The sequence below is a fragment of the Echiichthys vipera genome (assembly GCF_963691815.1).
Source record: "Echiichthys vipera genome assembly, chromosome: 20".
NCBI lineage: Eukaryota > Metazoa > Chordata > Actinopteri > Perciformes > Trachinidae > Echiichthys > Echiichthys vipera.
In genome coordinates, this window is record NC_139845.1 from 15,310,429 (window position 1) to 15,332,166 (window position 21,738).

Genomic DNA, 21,738 nt, shown 5'->3' on the forward strand with positions numbered 1-21,738 from the left:
CTAGCCTACCTGAAGTATAAGGTGATTCAGGAAAAAAGAAAAGGGGCAAAGTGGAAAAAGAAATCAATCAATAAATAAAAATAGATAAATAAATAAATGCTTAAAAAAAGGGGGGAGTGGCAGATAATATAGGCCTACTGTGCCTCTACTCTACTCTACAGGCACTGTCATGTCCACTGTACAATATGTTTGTTGTACACAGTATGGAAAGAGGGGGGGGTTCTTTTTTTCTTTTGAACTATTGAGTGAATCATCTTCCTCATACGCGATCTTTGTTTGAAAACCCCTGCTCTCCTGACAGCACGGGCCGGCAGACTTCGCACTGACTCGCCACACTTCAGACGCCGAGCAGCGCCTTGTCCTACGGGCCGGAACAAAGTTTAGATGACAATCATCGGACGGCAGCTTAACCAATGACACGTCTGAGCGATATTATGGAAAAACCACCCCGATTACTCTCCTCGAAGCTTTTTCACAAGCACAGGCAGGTAGAAGTTGCTCTAAACCACGGTGTTTTGGCGTGGAGGGAGATTGAGAGGAGCAGAAAACGGAGCTCTGGCATCAGCAACAGTGCTGACACAGGTAAGTCTGACACGCACAGGTGAACGAGTCATAATTTCACGCAAAACAGCCTTCGCTCAATGTCTTAAAACTTAAGGAATATTCTAACCCTGTTAATAATGGAGTGATGAGTATTCAACTAAAATGTGGATATGAAATAAATAGAAAATGTCACAAATATTTAAGGAAATGCATTATTGAGTCAGTAACCGATGTTGTTCAGTTGTACGCTATTTAAATATATGACCCTGCAATAAAACATTCACCTTCGGTAACCACTGTCACCCGTGGAAAAACAAGCGTGGAACAGCTGTCGGCCCACTGTGCACTCCTTATCAGGATCATGCACATGTTGAGGGAGCAACAGCCAGGTCAGGGAGCTACTGTAGTTGGGGTCTATTACCTGACAAAAGCAGGTGACACACACACAGACACAGACACAGACACACACACACACACACACACACACACACACACACACACACACACACACACACACACATACACACACACAGATAATTAGGAGGCTCTTTTCTTACAAGCATCAAACAGGAGAAGGGGTTGACTGTTATTTAATATGCCCCCAGGAAGGTGCTCTTTTCTGTCTCAAAATCTACTAAATGTCAGCTTTGTAGGGTCTAACCAAAGCAGTCTCGTTTGCAGCTTGGTCACTGTAAGTTTCTGAGGCAATAAGAGGCAGAACTTTCTCCAAACACAGAGTACGGGGTATGAACCTCCTTTAAATTCAAACTAAAATGTATGCACTACATCCCTTTTTCCTTACATCATTTCTTTCTAATCCTAATCATAAATTCTTCATACAGTACATTAACTTAGCCTTGGTAGTGTTTGATAATTTGAGATTTAGGCATCTTGATGTCTACGTTAAAATAGTTTGCTCTACATAAAGTAGTTCTTATGTAGGCTAAAGATTAGTTGTTACTTAATGTTGTTTACACGCACTAACTACCAGGTGTTGTTGCCAGGAGCATATCTAAACTCCTCATCTTAATATTGAATAATTAATATGATTCATAACCAAGACCTTTCAAAGAGTTTCATGTTCTCTGCAATGTGTGTTTCTCTTGGTTAAATGCTCAAACCCCCCACCTACAACTTATAGTCAACTGATGTGGGCGACTCCTCGAAACCTTCCCCCTCAAATTTACGGGCCTGATATTTTTCTCTTTTCTTCTTTTGTTAACATTGATATCCCCAAAGTGGCAGAACGTGTTTAAATGTTTTTTTGTAAATTGATCTTCAGAGTTGTTGTTTTTTTTAGAATAAAAAATACAAAAACGTGTTTGACATCATACTCCCACCCCACCCACAAAGAAGCACTATTCATCAAATACGTTGACAGATTTGAATCCCTATTCCCATCCCACCTGCCCACCCATGCATAGGATTACAGGTTACAGTATACATTCAGGTGGCTCAGCTGCTTTATAGTACTGCTTTATTCAAACCAATTCAAAATGTTAGTTTATATCAACAAAGATATAGTATGCGATAATATAATTTACAGGATGGCATAGACATGACCCACCATACTCTGTCTCTGATTGGCTATTAATCAATGCTTTTGTTGGGTGGATTGGTTAGGTTTGGGCATGAGTACTGAGATTGGGGAGTTTTATGGTAAGCGGGGAGCTGGTCATGCCTTTGCCATCATAGGAAAAAATAAATTGCGTATGGTATGAACCCCATGTTGCCTTACACATCTCATCTTCAACCGCTTATCCAAGGTCGGGTTGCGGGGGCAGCAGCTTTAGCAGGGCACCCCAAACCTCCCTTTCCCGGGCCACATTAACAAGCTCTAACTGGTTCTCTCCACCTAGTCTTGGGTCTTCCGCGAGGCTTACTCCCGGCTGGACGTGCCTGGAACACCTCCCTAGGGAGGCGCCCAGGGGGCATCCTTATTAGATGCCCGAACCACCTCAACTCGCTCCTTTCAACGCAAAGGAGCAGCGGCTCTACTCCGAGTTCCTCACGGATGGCTGAACTAAATGAGCTAATTGACAAAACTAATGTTCAGCTAGTTTGCTAATGCCCATTCAGAATGAAGAGGAAAAAGGGTAGATTATGGAATATGGTCAACACTTCTTTCCTAACATTTCAGCAAAATGCCTCTTAATAACTTTTAAATAAACTTGCAACACATAGTTCAAATTACAAAGTCTGCTAATGAAGTTACTAATGTTGGCATAGTCTGATATAATTTCACTCATTCTAAACTAAACTGCATAAATACAACTAACTCAGAAAGACACATTTGTCTGTGCATGAATATAAGAATAAAACAACTGCATGTATACATTTACAAAGGACTGCAAAAGTAATGATATATCACTTCACCACCTAAATCTTCCAGTCTGTGACTCTGTTAACATTGATGATAGCAACCAGTTTACATATTGCCGACCTGAACAGGTCTCTCTTGCAAATGAGACCCTGGGTCTCAATGAGATTTTACCTGTATAAATAAAGGTTAATACAATAAAAATAAAATATAGCTAAAGTTTTAACTAGCTAAAACAATTGGGTTTTAATTTTAACAATAACACCCCAATTTAGTAAATCAATGGTCCGAAACTAGCTAGTGGTTGGTAAGAACAAAGGAAGGACTTTACACACACCAGTGTAGTTGGTGTAACCCAGTCTAGGGCAGAGTCCTGCACGGGTCTGATTTTCAAAACCTGCCCCGGCACGGTGACGTGCAATACTATACCCACCCACCACCCGCACATATGACCACTTAGTTCCTTAAAGCGACCCGACCGTCAACACGAGATCTGCGACTTTGATTATATCTAACACCTGCGATCCGACCCGCACGTTCAAGACTAAACACCACCCGTGCATCACTTCTTTTTGCGGATCACCCGGCGTACCTGACCCAATGCAGGACTCTTGGTGAAGTGATCTTTAATCCCAGCATGAACTAGATTTATGGCATATACCTTAAATTCTCCTTACTAACCACTGACTGTGGTTGTCAACAAGCACCACCTCTCTTGCATCAGACAACTTTCACTTAATCCAGACGTCCTTATAACCTTCTGAGGCTAATGTTTGTTCATCTAGATGAGTTCCCTGGTCTGCAATTACTGTACCATCGAGTATCAAGTGGAGTTATTACAGCTGGCACTGCACACTTCGGCTTAAACCTGCCCATTGACCTTCCTCAAAGTGGTATCAGGCGCCCTATAATAACCTGCCATAAAGACTTCCATTTATTGAGTCAATGTTCAACACGACTACATCGAAATCTCCCCCAGTGATTGCTGTGACAATAGCAGGTCTGTTTACCCTGGAGTTAGGAATCAAACAAGGGGACTTTGCCAGAGTTACATTTCCAGTAAGTCCAACATCAAACACCATAGAGTCACATTTTTTTATGGAAAATCAAATGGCTGTAAGTGCTTAATCAAGCTAAACTGACTGAATATGTGACTGATTATATTTGTTTTTATACATTTAGTCATTGAGTGAAGTGTGGTTATCATTCATTGTCAATACAGTTGAGTTAATCAGTGACTATGGAAAAGATGTGGTGGTGGGTTCTGAACATCAGAAAAGAAACGCCCTATTTCTGGACTTCACATGTTTTCCATGTTTTTGATTTGCACCACTGGCTGCACAAGCATACCACCCTTCCCTGTGCGGTTCATTCAATGTGTATTTAACCTGCATTTAAAACTGTCAAATGTTGCAGCTGTCTAAAAGACTAATTGGTGAAATGTCCTTGAGATATTTGTTTTGGAGTTAGTAGGGTTGTTATGTGTTTCACAATCTCCCGAAGGGTCTGGTTTTCAGTGCCCACAACAGCAGAAATAATGCAAATGAATAAATAATGGATTATTTCTCTTTGTCACTTACAACATAATTTTGCAGTTTAGTTTGTTGAAAATAAAAAGGGAGCCAAACGAGCAGGGGTAATTGGATGATAGGTAGAAGGGGACAGAAGTTGGTACAAATTAAACATTAAAAAGTAAAAAAAAAGAAAAGAATCAGTGCATCAGTTTTCTCAACAGCACTGAGAAAACAGAAAAACTTAATCCCAATCCAAACCAGAAAATGATGCAGCATGACTCAAATTTGACATGTCTTCTTCAGCTTGTATTTTAGGAAAAAAAATCTATTTTCCCCCTTTACATCAAACTGACACACAAGTATCATAAATACCAAGAGGAACTGATATGAGCGGTAAACACCGCTTTGGTCTTGATGCTTTGGTGTAGACAACATTAGTGGATGTTCCCCTTGACATTTAAGTGAATTTGATCGAATCAGAGCATCTGTCAGTCAGATGTGCAGAGTAGAGAACAAGACGCTATCCTCGCCATGATGTTTGTTTGCACTGAGATTCGCTCTCACAGACACTCAAACTAAATCCAATCACTGAGATGACATGACCTCTGAGCCAAGAGTAAATCCTTGTCCACATAATGCCTGAGTCAGTCCTCTTATACGAGTCATGCTCCCACCTTGGAGGAAAATCTTGACTAAATCATGGCATATACTTTAGAGAGCATCTCCCCTTGCCTCCAAATCACTATGCTTAGTGAGTAGTACTTCCTCAGGCCCTCTAAGCCTGGATATCTCTGTTGTCCATTTTTTTTTTTGATATTTGCTTTCCCACAGAGCTGGATACAGATCTCAGATATCAGCACCACAGAATTTCCTCTGTAATGAAATCCCTTAGTAAAATCCACATAGAACAAGTAAAGAAGCAGAACAAAGCTACATGATTTTGTGCATCAGTCACTCGTAGAACAAAAAAAGAAGCTGCTACAGCCATGCTAGAGGCGTTGGGAGACTGTACTTATGCTGTTTCCCTAATCGCGCACTTCCACTCTCAAACTATCTTTTTTGAGGGGGGAAGTGCGTTCATGCCGGAAGTCGGTAAAATGCAGTGTAGTGCATTTCTCCGGCCGCATACTCAGAAACGGCTAGTCTGGATCGATGAACACTCAACACTTTCAATTGCCGCCATTTTGTCTACGTAGCTGAAGAGGGGTTTGACTTAATTCAAACTGGAAAATTGCGGAACAACAGCGCAACTGAGCGGCAACAACTTTGTTCACTTTATAAATATAAACAGAGGCTCAGAAGAGAAAGTCTTGGCATGGATTTCCGTTGGCTACACCGGATAGCCCAAAATATTAGCTGTTGCCACCAGAGGCTAAATTGACGTCAGACAGATAGCCGATTGTTTCCAAGGATGGTAGCTTTGCAGTAAGGTAGTCTTAAACCAAAGTATTGGGTAAATTTGTAACATTTGTAAACATGTCACAGGAATCACAAGATTACTGATTAGCTGTGGGAATTCTCTGGCTGCACTTTGCTGCAGAATCAAATGGCCACAGCTTTCCACAAACTCTGCATATAGCAGCTCAGCACAGGCCGCACCTCACCACTGCTGGTGTGTTCAGTGTAAGGCCTCAGCCTCTGGGGACCACAAATATCTGTATAAAATTGCATGGCAATCCAACCAGCAGCTCCTAAGACATTTGACTGAAAAACAAAAACATCAACCTCATCGCCAATGTCATTAATTCACTATGATTTACAAAAGCCCAGCAAGTCCCCCATGAGCAACATCAGCGAGAAAAAAAACTTACTTTAACAGGCAGAAACCTCAAACAGAGCCTGGCTAGATACTTCAGTCTGAACCAAAGTGGAAGACAAACTGGTTGACCTTGCCATCCCTTGAGCCATGCTGGTGGTATGGCTCAAAATCCAAACCCAGCACATGAAAAGGCAGATCGGGAGCATTTTATGTTAATTACAAAAAATCGAGGTTACAAAAAGGATTGGAAATTATGACTTTTACTGACTGGTACTTTTGGCATATACGTCTAGTGATCCATAGCAGTACCACTGCACCCCTAGTGACTGTTCTCCTATTATACCTTCCACCCCTGCTGTCCTTTCTTCTCCCCGTCTGTTTGCCTAAGCCTTGGCTTAACAAACCCATTGTGCCTGGGAGAAATCCACATGTCTAGTTTGACAGCTCACTGCCATGTGTACCCAGGCAGATCTGCGCTTTGTAATCTAAAGCGGGCGCTCAATGCACAGCCCTGTCTGTACAATGAGAGACGGCTGCAGAGGGAAGGAGAGAGACACAGAGAAGTAAACACTGCCAGAAAACAACAGCTGGAGATTGGGTAAACTGTGGTTTATACTGCATTACTGGCAGCAATACAGGCACTTTCATTACATTGATTATATTTATTTAGCTGTGGCTTGGGCCAGTAGGAGTAAAGAGTAGGACCCCTAAAGCTATTACACAATAAATCAGTAACCTAGATGATGATATGTTGGTGTGGTTGAGTGCCAAAGTGCTATCCTCTCAATGTTAGGACATCCACCTTGTTTGATAATAACTCATATTTTGGGATGTATTGCAGTACAACACTCGCATACAGAGACCCATCTGCAGCTCATATACAGCAAAAATGCTTAAATTTTAGGTTGCATCATCGAACAACATAAACAGTTTTATCAGTTCTATACCCTCAGTTACAATCTCTTGCACCCATGTTGCATGCCGCTTAGAATGCAATATGTACAAGAAAAACTGGATAACATAAAAACTTCATAAATAGTGTGGGGATACCTGCGAACGCAAGCATTTCTCTAAGCTTGCGCCGGCTCGTCCTCCTCCTAACGCATTGTCAGTGCCAAACCTCAGTTACAATAAAGGGATTACATACTGATCCACTGTGTAAAGGGAGGGGTGCAGAGAACAACAGCAGAATATCAATATGATGACAGCCTCTGGTTGTCGGAGGACTAAAAGAAGCGGAGGCCGAGATCTACGCTGCTGTCACAGATATCATATACACAAGCAGACACAGACACCAAATCTCTTGTGTACACATACATGAATGCATGCATAGGATACACGGAGTTAAGATCAAATCCTGTGAGATCATCTCCAAATCTATCACTTCGTCATTTTGAGCTGATGAGAGAATGTCTAGGGTCACTTTAACACCCATGTGTAACACGTCAAGGACGAGATGATGCATTTGCGAATTTTAACATGAGGCACTGTGTAGGAAACCCCTATGTTCAGTGGAATCTTGTGCGGTAGGATGCCCCCCAATTTTGAGGAAGCAGGATGAATCCAGTCATTTGCACAGATGTGGCACTAACAGCAAAGGTACCTTTTGATACCACCATAAAAGGTACAAAGTAGACTAATTTCTTTACCGATTTAGTCTGAACTTAAGTCCCATCTTAGAAGTGTCTTTTTTGATTGATAAAGCAGGTCAAGATGCTATATAAATACTGTGAAAGTATCAAAAAGCTCAATCCACAGAGAAATGCACACAGCCCATGTTCAGAAACTGTGCCTTTAAACGAGCCGTCAGGACTTCTGTACGCTTGTGATGTCACCACTAGCATGAAAGTGCTGTTACAGCCATTTCACAGCTGTAATGACACTGCAGACCCAGAGACGCTGACCTATCAGAGCAGACTGGGCTTGAGGGGGTCAGACACTAAAATAGAGCACTTCAGACAGAGGGTGAAAACAGGTATATAGAGACAGACAATAGGAGAAAAATGTGTTTTTTGAACATTAACGCATGTAAACATGTTTTAGTAGAAACCCAAAACACAAGAATGCATCTGAAAATGAGTATTGTATACCCATTTGAAGGTACCGTTACCAAAGTCAGTTGTCACAGGGGAAAGATACTAACCCACCACCACAGAGACTGAGGTTCAGACCCCATGTTTGAACCCATAAAGGCACCGTCACACCAGCATTTAAAGGGGCAAAAGTTATTTCAAGGGAATCGCAGCGATCAAAGAGCTGTATTTAACTGACCTCTCCTCATCTCCATTACATGAACTGAAAGATCCTACTTTGTTCCATCATTATAGGATACAATTATTAAGACCAGTTGGATTTTTAGCCCTCTAGGTAGTTAAAGGGATTCACTGATTTTAAATGTCATGCCTTTGTTCTTCTTATAATATGACATACTTAAACAAGCCACTACACTGCAGACAGGCTCTTCCAAATCCTACACCTGGATAATAAAGTCATGGCCTGAACAGAGAATACAGGTTGCTCAGGCTTACATTATTATATTTAGTTGGAATGATAGAACAGAGTGTTATTTTTTTCTTGTGAATAATACATCCTTGGTTAAACTGGTAGCAGGCAGTAGACATATGCAACCTGTGACAAGCCTCATCTTGTCACATACAATTTGTGTAAAATATAAATTCACAGATTGCGCAGAAATCTGCAAACTGCTCCTGGCCCTTTAATCAACAGTGCATCACAGGTGTCAATCCGTCTCATGTGGTTAGAATGGAGACCAGAAGCACCCTTGACCCTGAGGATTTGGATGTTTATGACTCAGTAGAGAAAGGGACTAACAATGCCAGAGTTAGGGATTACATTCTCACACTGGGCAAAGCAACACACCGCCATTGCCAGAATTTGAGGTCTTGCACATTGATAGTTGCACACGCAAGGGTTATTGAATCGTTCTTTTATGCTTTTCTTTGTTCTCATCCAGTGTGATTGTCTCTTTGATCCTGGCCTTATGTCCACGGCAGTCAACTTGAACCTCTCATGAGGGGAACCTGAAGCCTGAACTCAAACTTCACAGGTTGTTTGATGTTGTTGTTGACATTTTGGGAAATACCCTTATTTGCTTTGTGGAAACAGAGTAACAGCCAGACTGGTTCTGACTAGACTTCCAGCACCTCTAAAGCTCAATAATTAACACACTTAACATTTTGTTGTTTTCATAGGCTTTTATATGTGGGACTATTTGTCTCGACTGGGTTCATTGACTTCCTGGCAGAATAGCTGTTTCTCCTTGTTTCCAGTCTTTTTGCTAAGCTAAGCTCACCAGCTGCTGGCTTTAGCTACATCTTTAGCATATAGAGTGTTATAGGGATGACATATTTTTGTCAGGTAACCTGGACTTAGCACCAAAAACTCATTCAAAAAATCTAAAGTTGTAACTCTGGGCAAGAAAAGCAAATACATTTTCCAAAATTTTGAACTGTATGTTGAAATATGTATGTAAATGCTATTAAGTAGGTAACCAGCTTGTATCTAAGTCAATCCTCCAGTTAAACACAGGTGATCATAACGCTTGTATGTGATGTTGTATAGCCTTCTTCTTTATAAACAATACTTTTTGCACGCATAGTTAAACTAGGTGGATTCATATGAAAACATTGATAATAATATCACCTGACACAAGTGTTTACTGTGTTCACTGCCGGGAATCATGAGTCAGTAATACATCTTTTATACTCATAGCAAACATTAACACTCATTGTTACTTTTGTCATGTTTGGAGGCAACAGTGCAACACTTTATTTGCTCACGCTAAAGTGAATGACGCAAAACTGATGAGAGTTTACCTTGAGTCAAGTTTGGTTGCCTGTAGCTGGAACAAGTGAGCTTCTGACTTAAAGAACAACACAATATTGATAACTTTGCTGACTGTTGCAATCCACCTTCTAACACGTAATGTTAGCTAAACTAGCTAGCAAACTAGTAAGCATTAGCTAACTCTGTGGCTTCTCTCAATTCAGTTCCAGGGACCCTGTTGGAAAAAAGTGTTCATCGCTTTCACGTTATCCGTTGGATCCTTTTTGTCTTTCTGTATCCATAAATAAACCAAACCAAACCAAATACCAGCGGTGTACTAAGGTATGTATTTAATTACAAATTTGAGGTACTTACTTGAGTATTTCTATTGTCTTCTACCTGATAGGTCTACTCTACTACATCTCAGAGGCAAATGTTGTACTTTTTACTGCACTACATTAAGTTATTTGCACATTGAGATTAACAATATAGAATATAATTAATAAATAATTATATCATATCAAAAAGGCTTTATTGGTCCAAGGGTATGTAAAGTAATATAGACAAATAAAAGCTCTAAATTTACTAGCTTCAATGAACACATCCATAATTATAATTGAATAGTTTATAGTATTATTATGCAAATAAAACATTTGTTTATCAAAACAAGATGCTTTCTCGTCCTATTCTATTCAGGAAATGCTCCAAAAGACTTAATTTGTATAAGAAAATGCCTGAAATTCTTTTCCAAGGGAAAAATACCCCCAGATCCCCATACCTCATTTTAATTTTGGATCATGTCATCTTTTTCACTACTCCACGGTTTGCATGTCTGAACACACTGAGCCCTGTGGTATGAATAGGCAGCACACACTGGCTTACTGCCACTGCTAAGATTCTTTTTCAAGCACAAAGAAAAGTATGTCAGAGCAGAGCAGAGGATCTGCCTTAAATGGCCGAGGGCTTAGCATGTAGTTTAAGGACTGCACTGAGCTAAAAGGCGTGCGCGTGTGCGCGTGTGCGCGTGTGCGCGTGTGCGTGCGTGCGTGCGTGCGTGCGTGCGTGTGTGCGTGTGTGTGTGTGTGTGTGTGCGTGTGTGTGTGTGTGTGTGTGTGTGTGTGTGTGTGGCAGGGTTATTGGAGCAGTTTTAAAATGTGGGAATGTCAGCTATTGTTTCCAGTTCCTTCCCTAACACAGTTCACTGGGATTGTTGGCTTTGTGCTTGTTTCAGGGGTTAATTTGACCAAGTTGTTCAAAAGACCGGCTTGACAAGAGAGAGAGATACAGCCTATACTGACTCAATGATGAATGTTAGCTTTTTGTCTTTGACATAAGTTGATTAGCCCACCAGGATTGACAGAAGTCGATTTGCCCACCAGGATAACACAGACAAAAGATTTCATGCATTTTTCATTTTTTTGGATTCCACTGTAAAGCCAGGGAGCTTAGGATAATAAACATGTACATGTGTAAGATACAAAATAAGATATTAATATATTCCACTGAATGTTTTTGCACAAATCGGGTACATGCAGCAGATGCAAGATTTCATGTTGAATTATCTCAACTCTAATACGGTTTGTTGTAATCCTTGTAACTGTACAGTAGTTGTCACTATCAACATGCAACGTTTTACCGAAGATAATCTGCTTTTGCTTATCTACGTACGCTTGCATGAAATGATTTCTGACGTTCAAGCATCCTCAGCACATCAGTGATGTGTCAAACGTATAACGTGTTGCACAACAGAGATGACAGTAAAGCATATTTGAATCTCCCTCCCTCTGTTATATTTTTGTGTAATATAGTCCCTTAATACACATTGTAAACATCCATAGTAAGGTTGTCAAAATTACAGATACTTCAATACTTTTTCAGTGCCATGTGTTTCCAAATGATATGATATCCACATTGTATAGCATTGAAAGTACAAGGGCTATAAAAAAAAACGTACCGGGGCTATAAAAAACGCAGATCTACAATCAGATTTTCAACCCTGCATGGATGAAACAACAGGGAAGGAGTCAGCTTTGTGTTGTTCAGTGAGTTTTCCAGCACTGTGTGCAGGTTGTCAATTAGGAGAGAAGAAAATATTTTCAGATGTTTTTTTTCCTTTTTCTGTGGTATTGACAGAGGTATCGATTATTGTTCTTTTATACTGGTAGGCTTGCACAAAAAGTGTACAATTCTGGTATTGTGATGACCTTAATTCACAGGTGTCAGTGTAACATACAATATTAACCTCAATAATGAGCCATTATATGCCCTTATAATTGGAAGACATTTTTACATGTCACAGTAGGAAAAGCACAGGTGTAAATAATAAAACTAATGATGGCTGATTTCCATCCAGCTTCTGTGTCGTCATGTTGGCTCACTGTCACTAGGATACTTGAATAGAACAGAGCCATTGTTAACGTTATTAGTAATCCCATTGCTTTTCTTAATCACAAGTCAAAATGTCATGCTGTGGAAAAATAAACCTGAGAAAAAGCTATAAAGCGAGCTGGGGAATTAATGGTACATATGCTAAAACATGAAGTTGCTGTGTAACAGTGACAATGAGTTACAAAGCAATCTTTAGATAGATAAAAAGCCAACGTTAGCTAACCTTAGCCCCCATTAACTACTGGTCATGACAGAACAAGTAAGGCTTTCGCAGTAAAATGTAAGTCACCGTTAAGCCTACACTCAGGAACTGTTTGTTCAGAGTTGGATGTTATGCAGCTTCACTGTGAGCACAAGACTTGCGAGTGGGACGTGCGGTCACCAGGCCTAAAGTTTCTGGCTTTGGAGATGTTTAACCTCTTAATGATCTGACAGCCCACTGGTGGGCCTGTCTGAATTTCTACTGTCAGAGGCTGAGGCATTCCAAAGTTTGGCAAAATTTTAGCAAGGGAAGCAATGGGCATGGACATTTTTGGCCCCTTGAGATAAAATATCTGAATTAAATTGGCTACTATTGGTACCCAAAAGTCGCCCCTTTACAGACACGCCCACTTTATAATAATTCCAGACAGTTTAGAGCGAAAACATTCCCTGTCCCTTACCCCTCAAAAAAAAAAGTGGGGTCAGAATGTTAATGCCCAAATGCACTTTTAAACAGAGCTAGTAAACACAGAAGCTCACAGTTACAGCTGCTGATCCTGACTTATTTTAGAAATATATATATGTCATAAGGCTTGATTCTGCTCACATGCTGTCAGTGTTTACATGGATTTCCTTTGGATTTTCTGGTTTCTTCCTACAGTCCAAAGACATTCATGTGTTGAATTGAATACTTTTAATTGTATGTATTTATACATCTGGTGTCAGGAGCCCTGACTATGCACAGGATAAACAGTTTATGAAATGGACGGCATTTGTAAGTCACAGTAACTTTCAGTAATCCATTGTATATTTTAATTCAACACCAATATTCGTTTTTTCGCAGGGCACAAGGTGCCATTTTTCAAACAGCTGGAATGAAACTCTTCATTCTTATCCTCATTCTTATTTCTTTCTGAAATAAAGCTATTATCCACATGACCATAACTCTTCCTATTTGTCAAAGTGTGAATATCGATGGCCATAAAGTTATTCATGCCTGCATGGTGCATCATCTTTATTTGAGAAAGAAATGAAATCCTATTCCCTCAGACTCCCAGGAGAGAAATAATATGTCATGCCTTCCTCCCATTCATTTCACCATATCAGCTGAATAAATTTGTAGGAACGACTTGAATGCCTATATGTGATGCAGTTGAAGAGGTCAGTTAAACTCATTGCATGTAATATTGTCCTTTCCTAGTTCAAAAGTGCACTTTGGATTTGTTTCGTCAGTAGCTTCGCCATATTGTGCTTGAATGCTCAAGATTTCTGGATTTAAATTTAGAAGCGTTTCACAATGGAAAGTTATATTATTGTGAGACCCAGTGTAAAATATTTAGGCATCACCTTCCTGGCATTGAGTTGCATCTTTTACATCTATATTATGGTGTTCTTTAATGATTTCATCTGGATGTCACTCTTTTTCATACAAACCCATTTCCTAAAAATGTCCTCTATTTTCCCAACCTCTGCCTTTTCAACACTGTAAATGAATACCTCTTTAATCCTTTAACTTTATCAACTAGTTACTAACTTGTGTGTGTGAGTACCATTTGGTGCTTGGCAGGAAGCGTATAGTTGGTTTATCTGAGCTTTTTCATTGAAACAGCTGCCGGCTACATCTGGAAATGAGGCTGATGTGTTCGGCGACTGAACAAAAACCAATAAACAGTTAAGGTTATGAGCCATAAAGGCGAAACAATGATCTGAAACAAGGCTGTAGAGCTGAGGGGAACTGCAGATTTGGGTGTTAATTCTTTGTGATTTTGTCTCATTTCACATTACACACGATCATGTGATTCATTGTAGCTTTAATGATCTTCACAACCGTTATGGATTATATTTTGCAATGCATCGTACAGTCACTTCGAAAATTTGTTTGTGTGGTTTGTCACTGTGTGTCTATGTACCTGTGAAATTGTATTACACAATATCATACATTGGTTATTGTGTAATTGAGTTGAGTGAAATATGTTTGTTTTTTTATATCCCTCCAGCACAGAGCCATGCTGTTCAGGTGTGTGAAATAGTGGTTGTGTGCAACACCAAAGGTGATGACCAAGAGGACGCAGAGACAAGGAGGAGTCAGAAAAAATCAAAGCAGCACTCTCCGCTGTATCCACATGCATTCACAGGTATAAAACCTACACTGAAATGCACACTTAAAGGGAGATTCCACAGATTTTACATGTCAAAGACAAATTTCTTGTTACGGGGAGTACTACTCATCTTCTGGAAACAGTTATATAATTTCTTCTGTGGCTTTGGTAGAGTTTTGTCGAGTCTGAGAAAATGACAAGCTGCATTACGGAAAGTGTAGGATCCAGCTTTTTGGGGGGCTTGACCTATATAAGGGACTAGAAGAGAGGATATCTCTAATCTGTCTCTCACAGGTCCTCCAAAGTTGAGGTGCTTAAGAAAGAGATCCGGTGTATTTTTGTTCCATTCAACAAAGTTGCCTGAAGCCAGTTTTGATCAGTCATTTTCATTTTACTAGTAGGTTAATGTCACATCACAGTTACATTTTGAGTAAGTGGGCCAAAAGCCTGTATTCAGCCCCACAAATCACAAGTGATCTGACACTGGAAATAAGCCTAAAGACAGATCCACAGTCTGAAAGTAATGCATTAACAAGAGAGTCCCTCACAGCTTAGCCGACTGGGTGTAAGATGGCAGCATGCCAGTGACTTATGGGCTAATGCTCAATTTTGAGCCATTAGATTCAATCCAAACAAGATTGGATTTACATTATTTATCAGAGCCAAATGTTAAAAATTATGTCGCTAATGTGAGCTTTTACTGGCATTAGAGTGTGTCGAGCCTTACACGACTGCATTCCCACGGTCTGTGGAAACTTGGCATCAAAGACACGTCCCATCACTTGCATCCTGATTATGTAACTTATTAAAAGAGGATTTCTACACCCACCCTAAACGTCTTTTTGCCTACCTCACTGCAAGTGTGAGGTACTGGAAGTCATTTCGACTGAAGAACTCTCCTGGAAAGTTAACTTTTCTATCTGATGAAAAGAATGCTTAGTGTGATAATTTGGCTTTGAAATGCTTAGTGAGTGAATCTGCTGTCAAAGTGCTTAGCGAGTGATTTTTCGCTCCTTAATGTAAATATTTCAGCTCCGGTTTTTGTCTGACTATGAGCACAGCCCAGTGTTACCTAACTGCCTTCTTTTTAGTTTCTCACATGCACACAATTCTTACTCATTCACATATCTGATTGACCTGGCTGGTAAGGATAAAGCCAGGGTTCATTCTTAGGACAAGTTTACACTGTAGAAAAGACAGGTAGTACTGAATTTTGTGCAAAATGACTGAATCGAAAGTATGATACCTCTCTGTTGATGTAAAAAGACATTACATCCTGCTCAGAAATACTGCCCAAATCATATGTCACAAGGATGGTTTCTCAGTGATTATTTTTAGGGCAGGTAAGACTTTATTTAGCACATTTGGTGTTAGCCCCAGAAATCAGATCAGCTGGTCTGTAGTCTGTTCAGTCCTTCTGTTTTGCTCCTTTACAGTTTCCTACGTTAGAAGAACAAGGCGGCAGCAGTGGCGGTGTAGTGATGTCACTTTACACTCTGCCAATCAGGCACTCTGCGAGCAGTGGATCCAGGTTATCAATGAGCAACTGTCATTACTCAGTAAGTACTGTTTTTTTTTTTTTTACTTAATCTGAATCCGTTTATTGACCTGGTGCCATAAAAGTGCCACGTATTAGGAAAAAATATGTGGAACAAGTACACTGGTCATATAGCTGCACTACAAAGAGCCAAAGGGCAAATGTCACTGTAGGAAAAGTGTACTCAGTAGCACATTGGTTACATGAAAGTAGCACTTTTGGCTTTTTTTATACTAATAATAGTACAGTAGTCAGGCTAAGATGGGACTGTAAGGTGTTGTGCAATAAAATGTATTATTATTATTGCATTATACATGGGGGAATGGGTGTTCTGTGAGGATCAGAGTTTTTATCTCTCAAGCAATTTCAATAGCTGTCAGCAATGTGCACAAGGGATATACAATGCAATCTTTTTTCTGAGTGGTTTATGAACTTCTTCATTGGGACACAGCCATACAGTACGCAACATAAGTTATGTGGGGCCCAAGGAAAACCTCTGAAACCCTGAAATTATTCGAAGAATTATTTTTTTTGTGAGCCATATCAATAAAGTTTGTGGTAAACAAAGCAGAAATTATAGCAATGTAAGTGAATAGTTTACACATTAATATCACAAGACCAAGAAACAATTTCAGTTATTTCTGTGTCAGACCAAATGGTAGATCAATAAAGCATTCAAGACCTCTACTCCTTAACCACACTGCAAAGAAAGTGTATATTATATTATTCTGAATAAAACATTTTCAGTGGTATCATTATCCTCAGGAGAGGCCAGAGGGGAACCTACAACAAAGGTTGCCCTCACAGGCACAGACATAAAGAATGGAGCTTACAACAGCAGTCTGATAAAATATATAAATGGCAATATTACAAACATTAAAAGAGTGTACTAAAAATATCTTTGGCTGGCTTGGAGAGGATGTCTGTAATATGGATGTCTGAAATATTCTTTGTTTCGAGCTTAAAGTCCAGATGTGCTCCGAGGAATCTGCATATATGTCTCCTACATATTGACATGCTTTTATGAGAGAAAATCTAAAAACTCTGGGCTGAAAATGTTCATAACAGTACATCATCCATTAAAAAAACCACCATGAAGATATGACATTTAATACGGTTTCCAATGACAAATTAACATATTACATGACAAGAAACTCTTTATTACACCATCAGTCATAACATATACAGCCTTATTACATTTTGACCCAGTTAAATGCAAAATGCAGTGCTTTGCACCTATAATGTGATTGCAAAGTGATAACAAGATTGAGCTCTACAGGATTTAGTGTGTAACTAGCATGTGGAAATTAGAGTGTAAGATAGGTTTAACCCAATTGAAATGGTCTACTTGGCCCCATTTTGCCTGGCAGGATGAATCAATTGAAGGAAATTAACCACATTCATTGTGAAGATGAAGCCTTAGTGTGTGTAGTGGTGTTAGTCTCCTCCACAGTACACCTTTACATCACCCATTGACAATCCATTTATGTAATCTAATGGAACTTCTTTCTTATTGCCAAACAACACCCTATATTTCTTTGTGCTCATTTAAGTCTTGATCCCAATGCATTCATTTTCGATTGGAGCAGCTGCTGTATCTCAGTTTGTTGTCCTAAACGCAGTCGTCCACAACAGCCATAAACAATCCATTTAGTATTCTCCATTGCAGCACTTTGTAGGTTTATCACCGAATGATGCAGCACCTCTGAATTGCTTCACACTCCTACCATAGTCAGTAGACACACCATTTATTTCTTGAGCGGCATGTTTTTGGGGAGCAGTCAGTTTGACTGAGCGTTTTGAGAAAGGTCCCTGGTTAATGAAAACTTCATCAAGCTGCTGTCAGTTACACATTTGTAAAAAAGGTAAACACTGAGCCTTTTTAAATGACCATCTCATCCCCCTCCCTCACTTTGCAGCCAACCGACCAAAGAGCCTTCTGGTGTACATCAATCCCTTCGGGGGAAGGCGGCGCGGCAAGTATATTTACGAGCAGAAGGTGGCTCCACTGTTTCGCCGCGCTTGCATCTCAGCCGATGTGATTGGTGAGTATCTATCAGTAGCGTTCCTTAACATTTAAATAAAAAATGAGTCTCGATGGCTGCCATATAGATCTCCACTGCCACGGTGGCCTCTCGAAGGGACTGAAGAGGCTTGCAAGTATATGATTTGGCTTATAGTGCTATTAATCATGCCACCACCTTAATGGAAGTTGTGGTAGTTGATAAGCTTGGGTATCCAAACACATCTATTATTCAATAAGTGTTTGCTACAGCTACATATAGTCTGGAGTATTGATGGTCCATCAGAGTGCATACTATTCACTCTGGGCATCCTACAGCTGCTGTGAATTGCAGGACTGTATCTGTTGATATTATATACCTGAAAACAGATTTATTTTTGAAATTTTGTTTTTGTGAGGCCAGGGCTCATTTTGCAGGCTAATATACAATAGCTGGAATTAGTTTGTTTTGTGGCACTGTGCCTTTGCTTTTTCTGAGCATTAATCTGCACGACGGGTTCCAGTGACTGTTTCAAAAGTGCAGCACTTTGTCTTGTATATCAAAACGTAAGTTATAGTGTGCTTGGGTCCCAAAGAGTGTAGTTATTTTGTTTGCACATTACCTCTCATTAAATGTATGTACTAACACTTGCCATTTGATTTGTTTCCCTAGTTACAGAGCGAGCCAATCATGCCATGGACCACTTGAAAACAGAAGCCAATCTAGATAAATATGACGGGTGAGTACTCAAGCTAGGTAGGTTCAGATTCTCAGGCTTTCAACACTGGTTCTTCACTGTGACATGGAGTTGACTCTTGTCTGTTCATATTGTAATAAAGCCTTTGAGAGACTCTCCCATGAGCTGTATAGCAGTGATCACATACATAGTTTGCTATGAGGCCCTGTAATCTGTGTTGTATCAGATTGTAATCACTGAGAAAAAGCCCTGTGCTTCTTACACTCCGGTTTCCAGTTTCAGTCTGTTTCCTTACAGTTGGCAGATAAACATCAGGAAACATACTAGTAGTGAAACAAAGATATATTGTTTTATCCTTACTATTAGGATATTTTCCTTTAAACTCATATTAAAGTTTGGGCCAAGATAACATTATGACCTGATGATAGTGCTAGAGAAAACTTAAGTGATTTCAATTAATCCTGAGGGGAACATGAGTGTGAATGTGCGTCCTCTACACACATTAGACTACTCTGTTATAATGCAACAGATATTTCTCCGTTCCCCGCCTGCATGCGCATTTGAATCCTAACATTATTGAAACAGAGCAACACATTTTGAAAAGAGGAGAGGAAAGAAAAGAGCCCTGAATGACAGCAAAACACATCATTTGTTTGTCCAGGGTGGTGTGTGTGGGAGGAGATGGGATGTTTAGTGAGATCCTACATGGGTTGGTCACCAGGACCCAAACCGACAACGGTGTGGACCATAACCGAACAGATGCTGAGTTGATGCCGTGTTCTCTACACATAGGGATCATTCCCGCAGGTGAGCTTTGGTCATTATATCATGTAAAAACATATCCAGGGTGTGGAAACAGCACTGCGTTAGGAATGGTTTTGGTTATTATGATTTATGAACATCATATTTAAGCAATTTAAAATGACATGATCGACAATACCACACCAATGTTCCAAATTACAAGCACTGAGTATGAACGAAAAAAGAACATAAACGATTGATAACACCTTTTATTATACCATGTCTGTACACTAAAAATTCAGACAGCAAATTCGGACAGCAGCCAGTTAGCTTAGCTTATCATAAAGATGGGGGGAAGCTAGCTAGCTAGGCCTTTTCAAAAAGTGATAAAATCTGCCTACTAGCACCTCTAAACCTCTAAAAACCTCTAAACACTCTCTAAAAGTGACATTGTGGTTTTACATGGGGTTATATTCTTGGCTTTTTCTTGGCTGGGAGCAGTAACTTTTAAGCTAAACTGCTATAAGCTAATGGGCTCATGTAACTTTTAAATTGGCAAGAAAGCTAATAAGTGTATATTCCATAATGTCTGAGTATTAATGTCTAAGCTTTTCGTGTAATAAGTTAATTTTGAAAACTTAAGTAACATAGCTTCTGTGCTCCTGTGGCTTCAAACATCTGACTGTGATTTAAGTCACACAAAGGAAAGGAAAGACAAAGGAAACTAGAATAAGAACCACTTTGCCTTTACATCCACCCACCTAAAAAAGAGGGACAATACGACCTCACTTCTCTCCACATGTAGCCTCTCTAGAACATTATATAATGCTGGCATGAAACATTATAATTTGCCTGAAGGACATGACTTTAACTTTTTGTCAAAATGGAAAAACTCTTTCCCTTTCTTCACTTTCACCACCACTGCCACTCACCTCTCTCCATCTATACACGCGGTATGATCCACAGTTGGAAACCTCAAGTTTACAACAGTTCTCTCACAGTTGTCAAAAGTGGGAAATTGTGCCTCGATGTCGTATAACCGCAACATCCCACTGCAGAAAATCCCTCTCCATCATACAATAAATTACACATCAAATAAGTCTTGTGTATATGTATTTAATGCAGCAGCCCACTGACACTGTATACCTTTAGATACTTAATAGATAGTGTTTGTTCACATAAGTGATGTATAATGGAGGTCAAGTGTTTTCCTAAATTGTACAGAAGAGGTGCTAGAGTTTCCGAAAGGGTTTAAACGGTCGCCCCTGCATAATAATCACACTTAACTGAATGGTTATTGATTTTTATATTGAAGAACTTCATCCCTGCTCAATTGGGGTTGCTGAGTTACATAAGAGAATCTCTATGGCAACAGGGCAGGAGGTCCCATCAAGGGCCTGTGGAGGGTCAATCATTCCAAGTGCCGTGAATGGAAACATGTTTTGTGACCTTTGGAGATCATTGTGATTTTCATGAGGACAAAAACACAGTGCATGCAGACCAATATGAGGCTATCCGGTGCATACCTTGGAGGGATTTAAAAAGTGGCTGGGGACACAGTGATTGATTTTTAGGCCAATTACAACCATGATTTGGATGTGTTGACCATTTTCACAATCACAGATTAATTAAAATGTGTTGTAAATTGTGTAATGTGTAAACTTTTCGACAACTGCAAAAAATTCTATCATCTTGTCCACTGACTGTGTCTCACGAGATCTGTGAACACAGCGACGCTAACGTCAACTAACATTCACGAGTGATAAATAAGTTTTGCAATGCGAGAGACAACTGTTAACTGTGTAAATATGTTAGCAAAGGAAAAAAAAAAAATAATGCTAGATATATATATATATATACTCATCTCTTGTCATCCATCCACATGACGTTAACAACACTTTCAATCAAGGCCGGGCCCACGGAGACAGGAAGTGTATATAATTTGGTTCAATTGGCGCTACCTGAGGTGCGGTATCTTCTATATACAGAATCTTTGACAAACCCTCAAATGACCAAGGTCAACCTAGACTTAATGCTTTTAAAGTCAAAGAAAGTTTTCAAGAATGTTGTATAAGCACAGGCATGCTGATGAGCGTTATTGTAATTTAAAGAAAGACATTTCAAGAGTTTCCCTTCTACTCAGTCACTGA

The 21,738-nt window shown here is 39.8% G+C and overlaps 1 protein-coding gene across 1 annotated transcript in view; it reads left to right on the forward strand.

Annotated features, from left to right (window-relative positions):
* Positions 1-406: 406 nt before the first annotated feature.
* Positions 407-21,738, forward strand: part of cerk (ceramide kinase) — a gene marked incomplete at its 3' end in the record, with an annotated part of 39,560 nt that continues 18,228 nt past the window's right edge. Inside the window, exons 1-6 of the mRNA XM_083935116.1 lie at positions 407-582; positions 14,509-14,646; positions 16,047-16,169; positions 18,067-18,192; positions 18,823-18,889; positions 19,509-19,654. Coding sequence (XP_083791242.1) covers positions 414-582; positions 14,509-14,646; positions 16,047-16,169; positions 18,067-18,192; positions 18,823-18,889; positions 19,509-19,654 — 769 coding nt within the window. The 5' untranslated portion in view covers positions 407-413. The remainder of the gene's footprint in view (positions 583-14,508; positions 14,647-16,046; positions 16,170-18,066; positions 18,193-18,822; positions 18,890-19,508; positions 19,655-21,738) is intronic.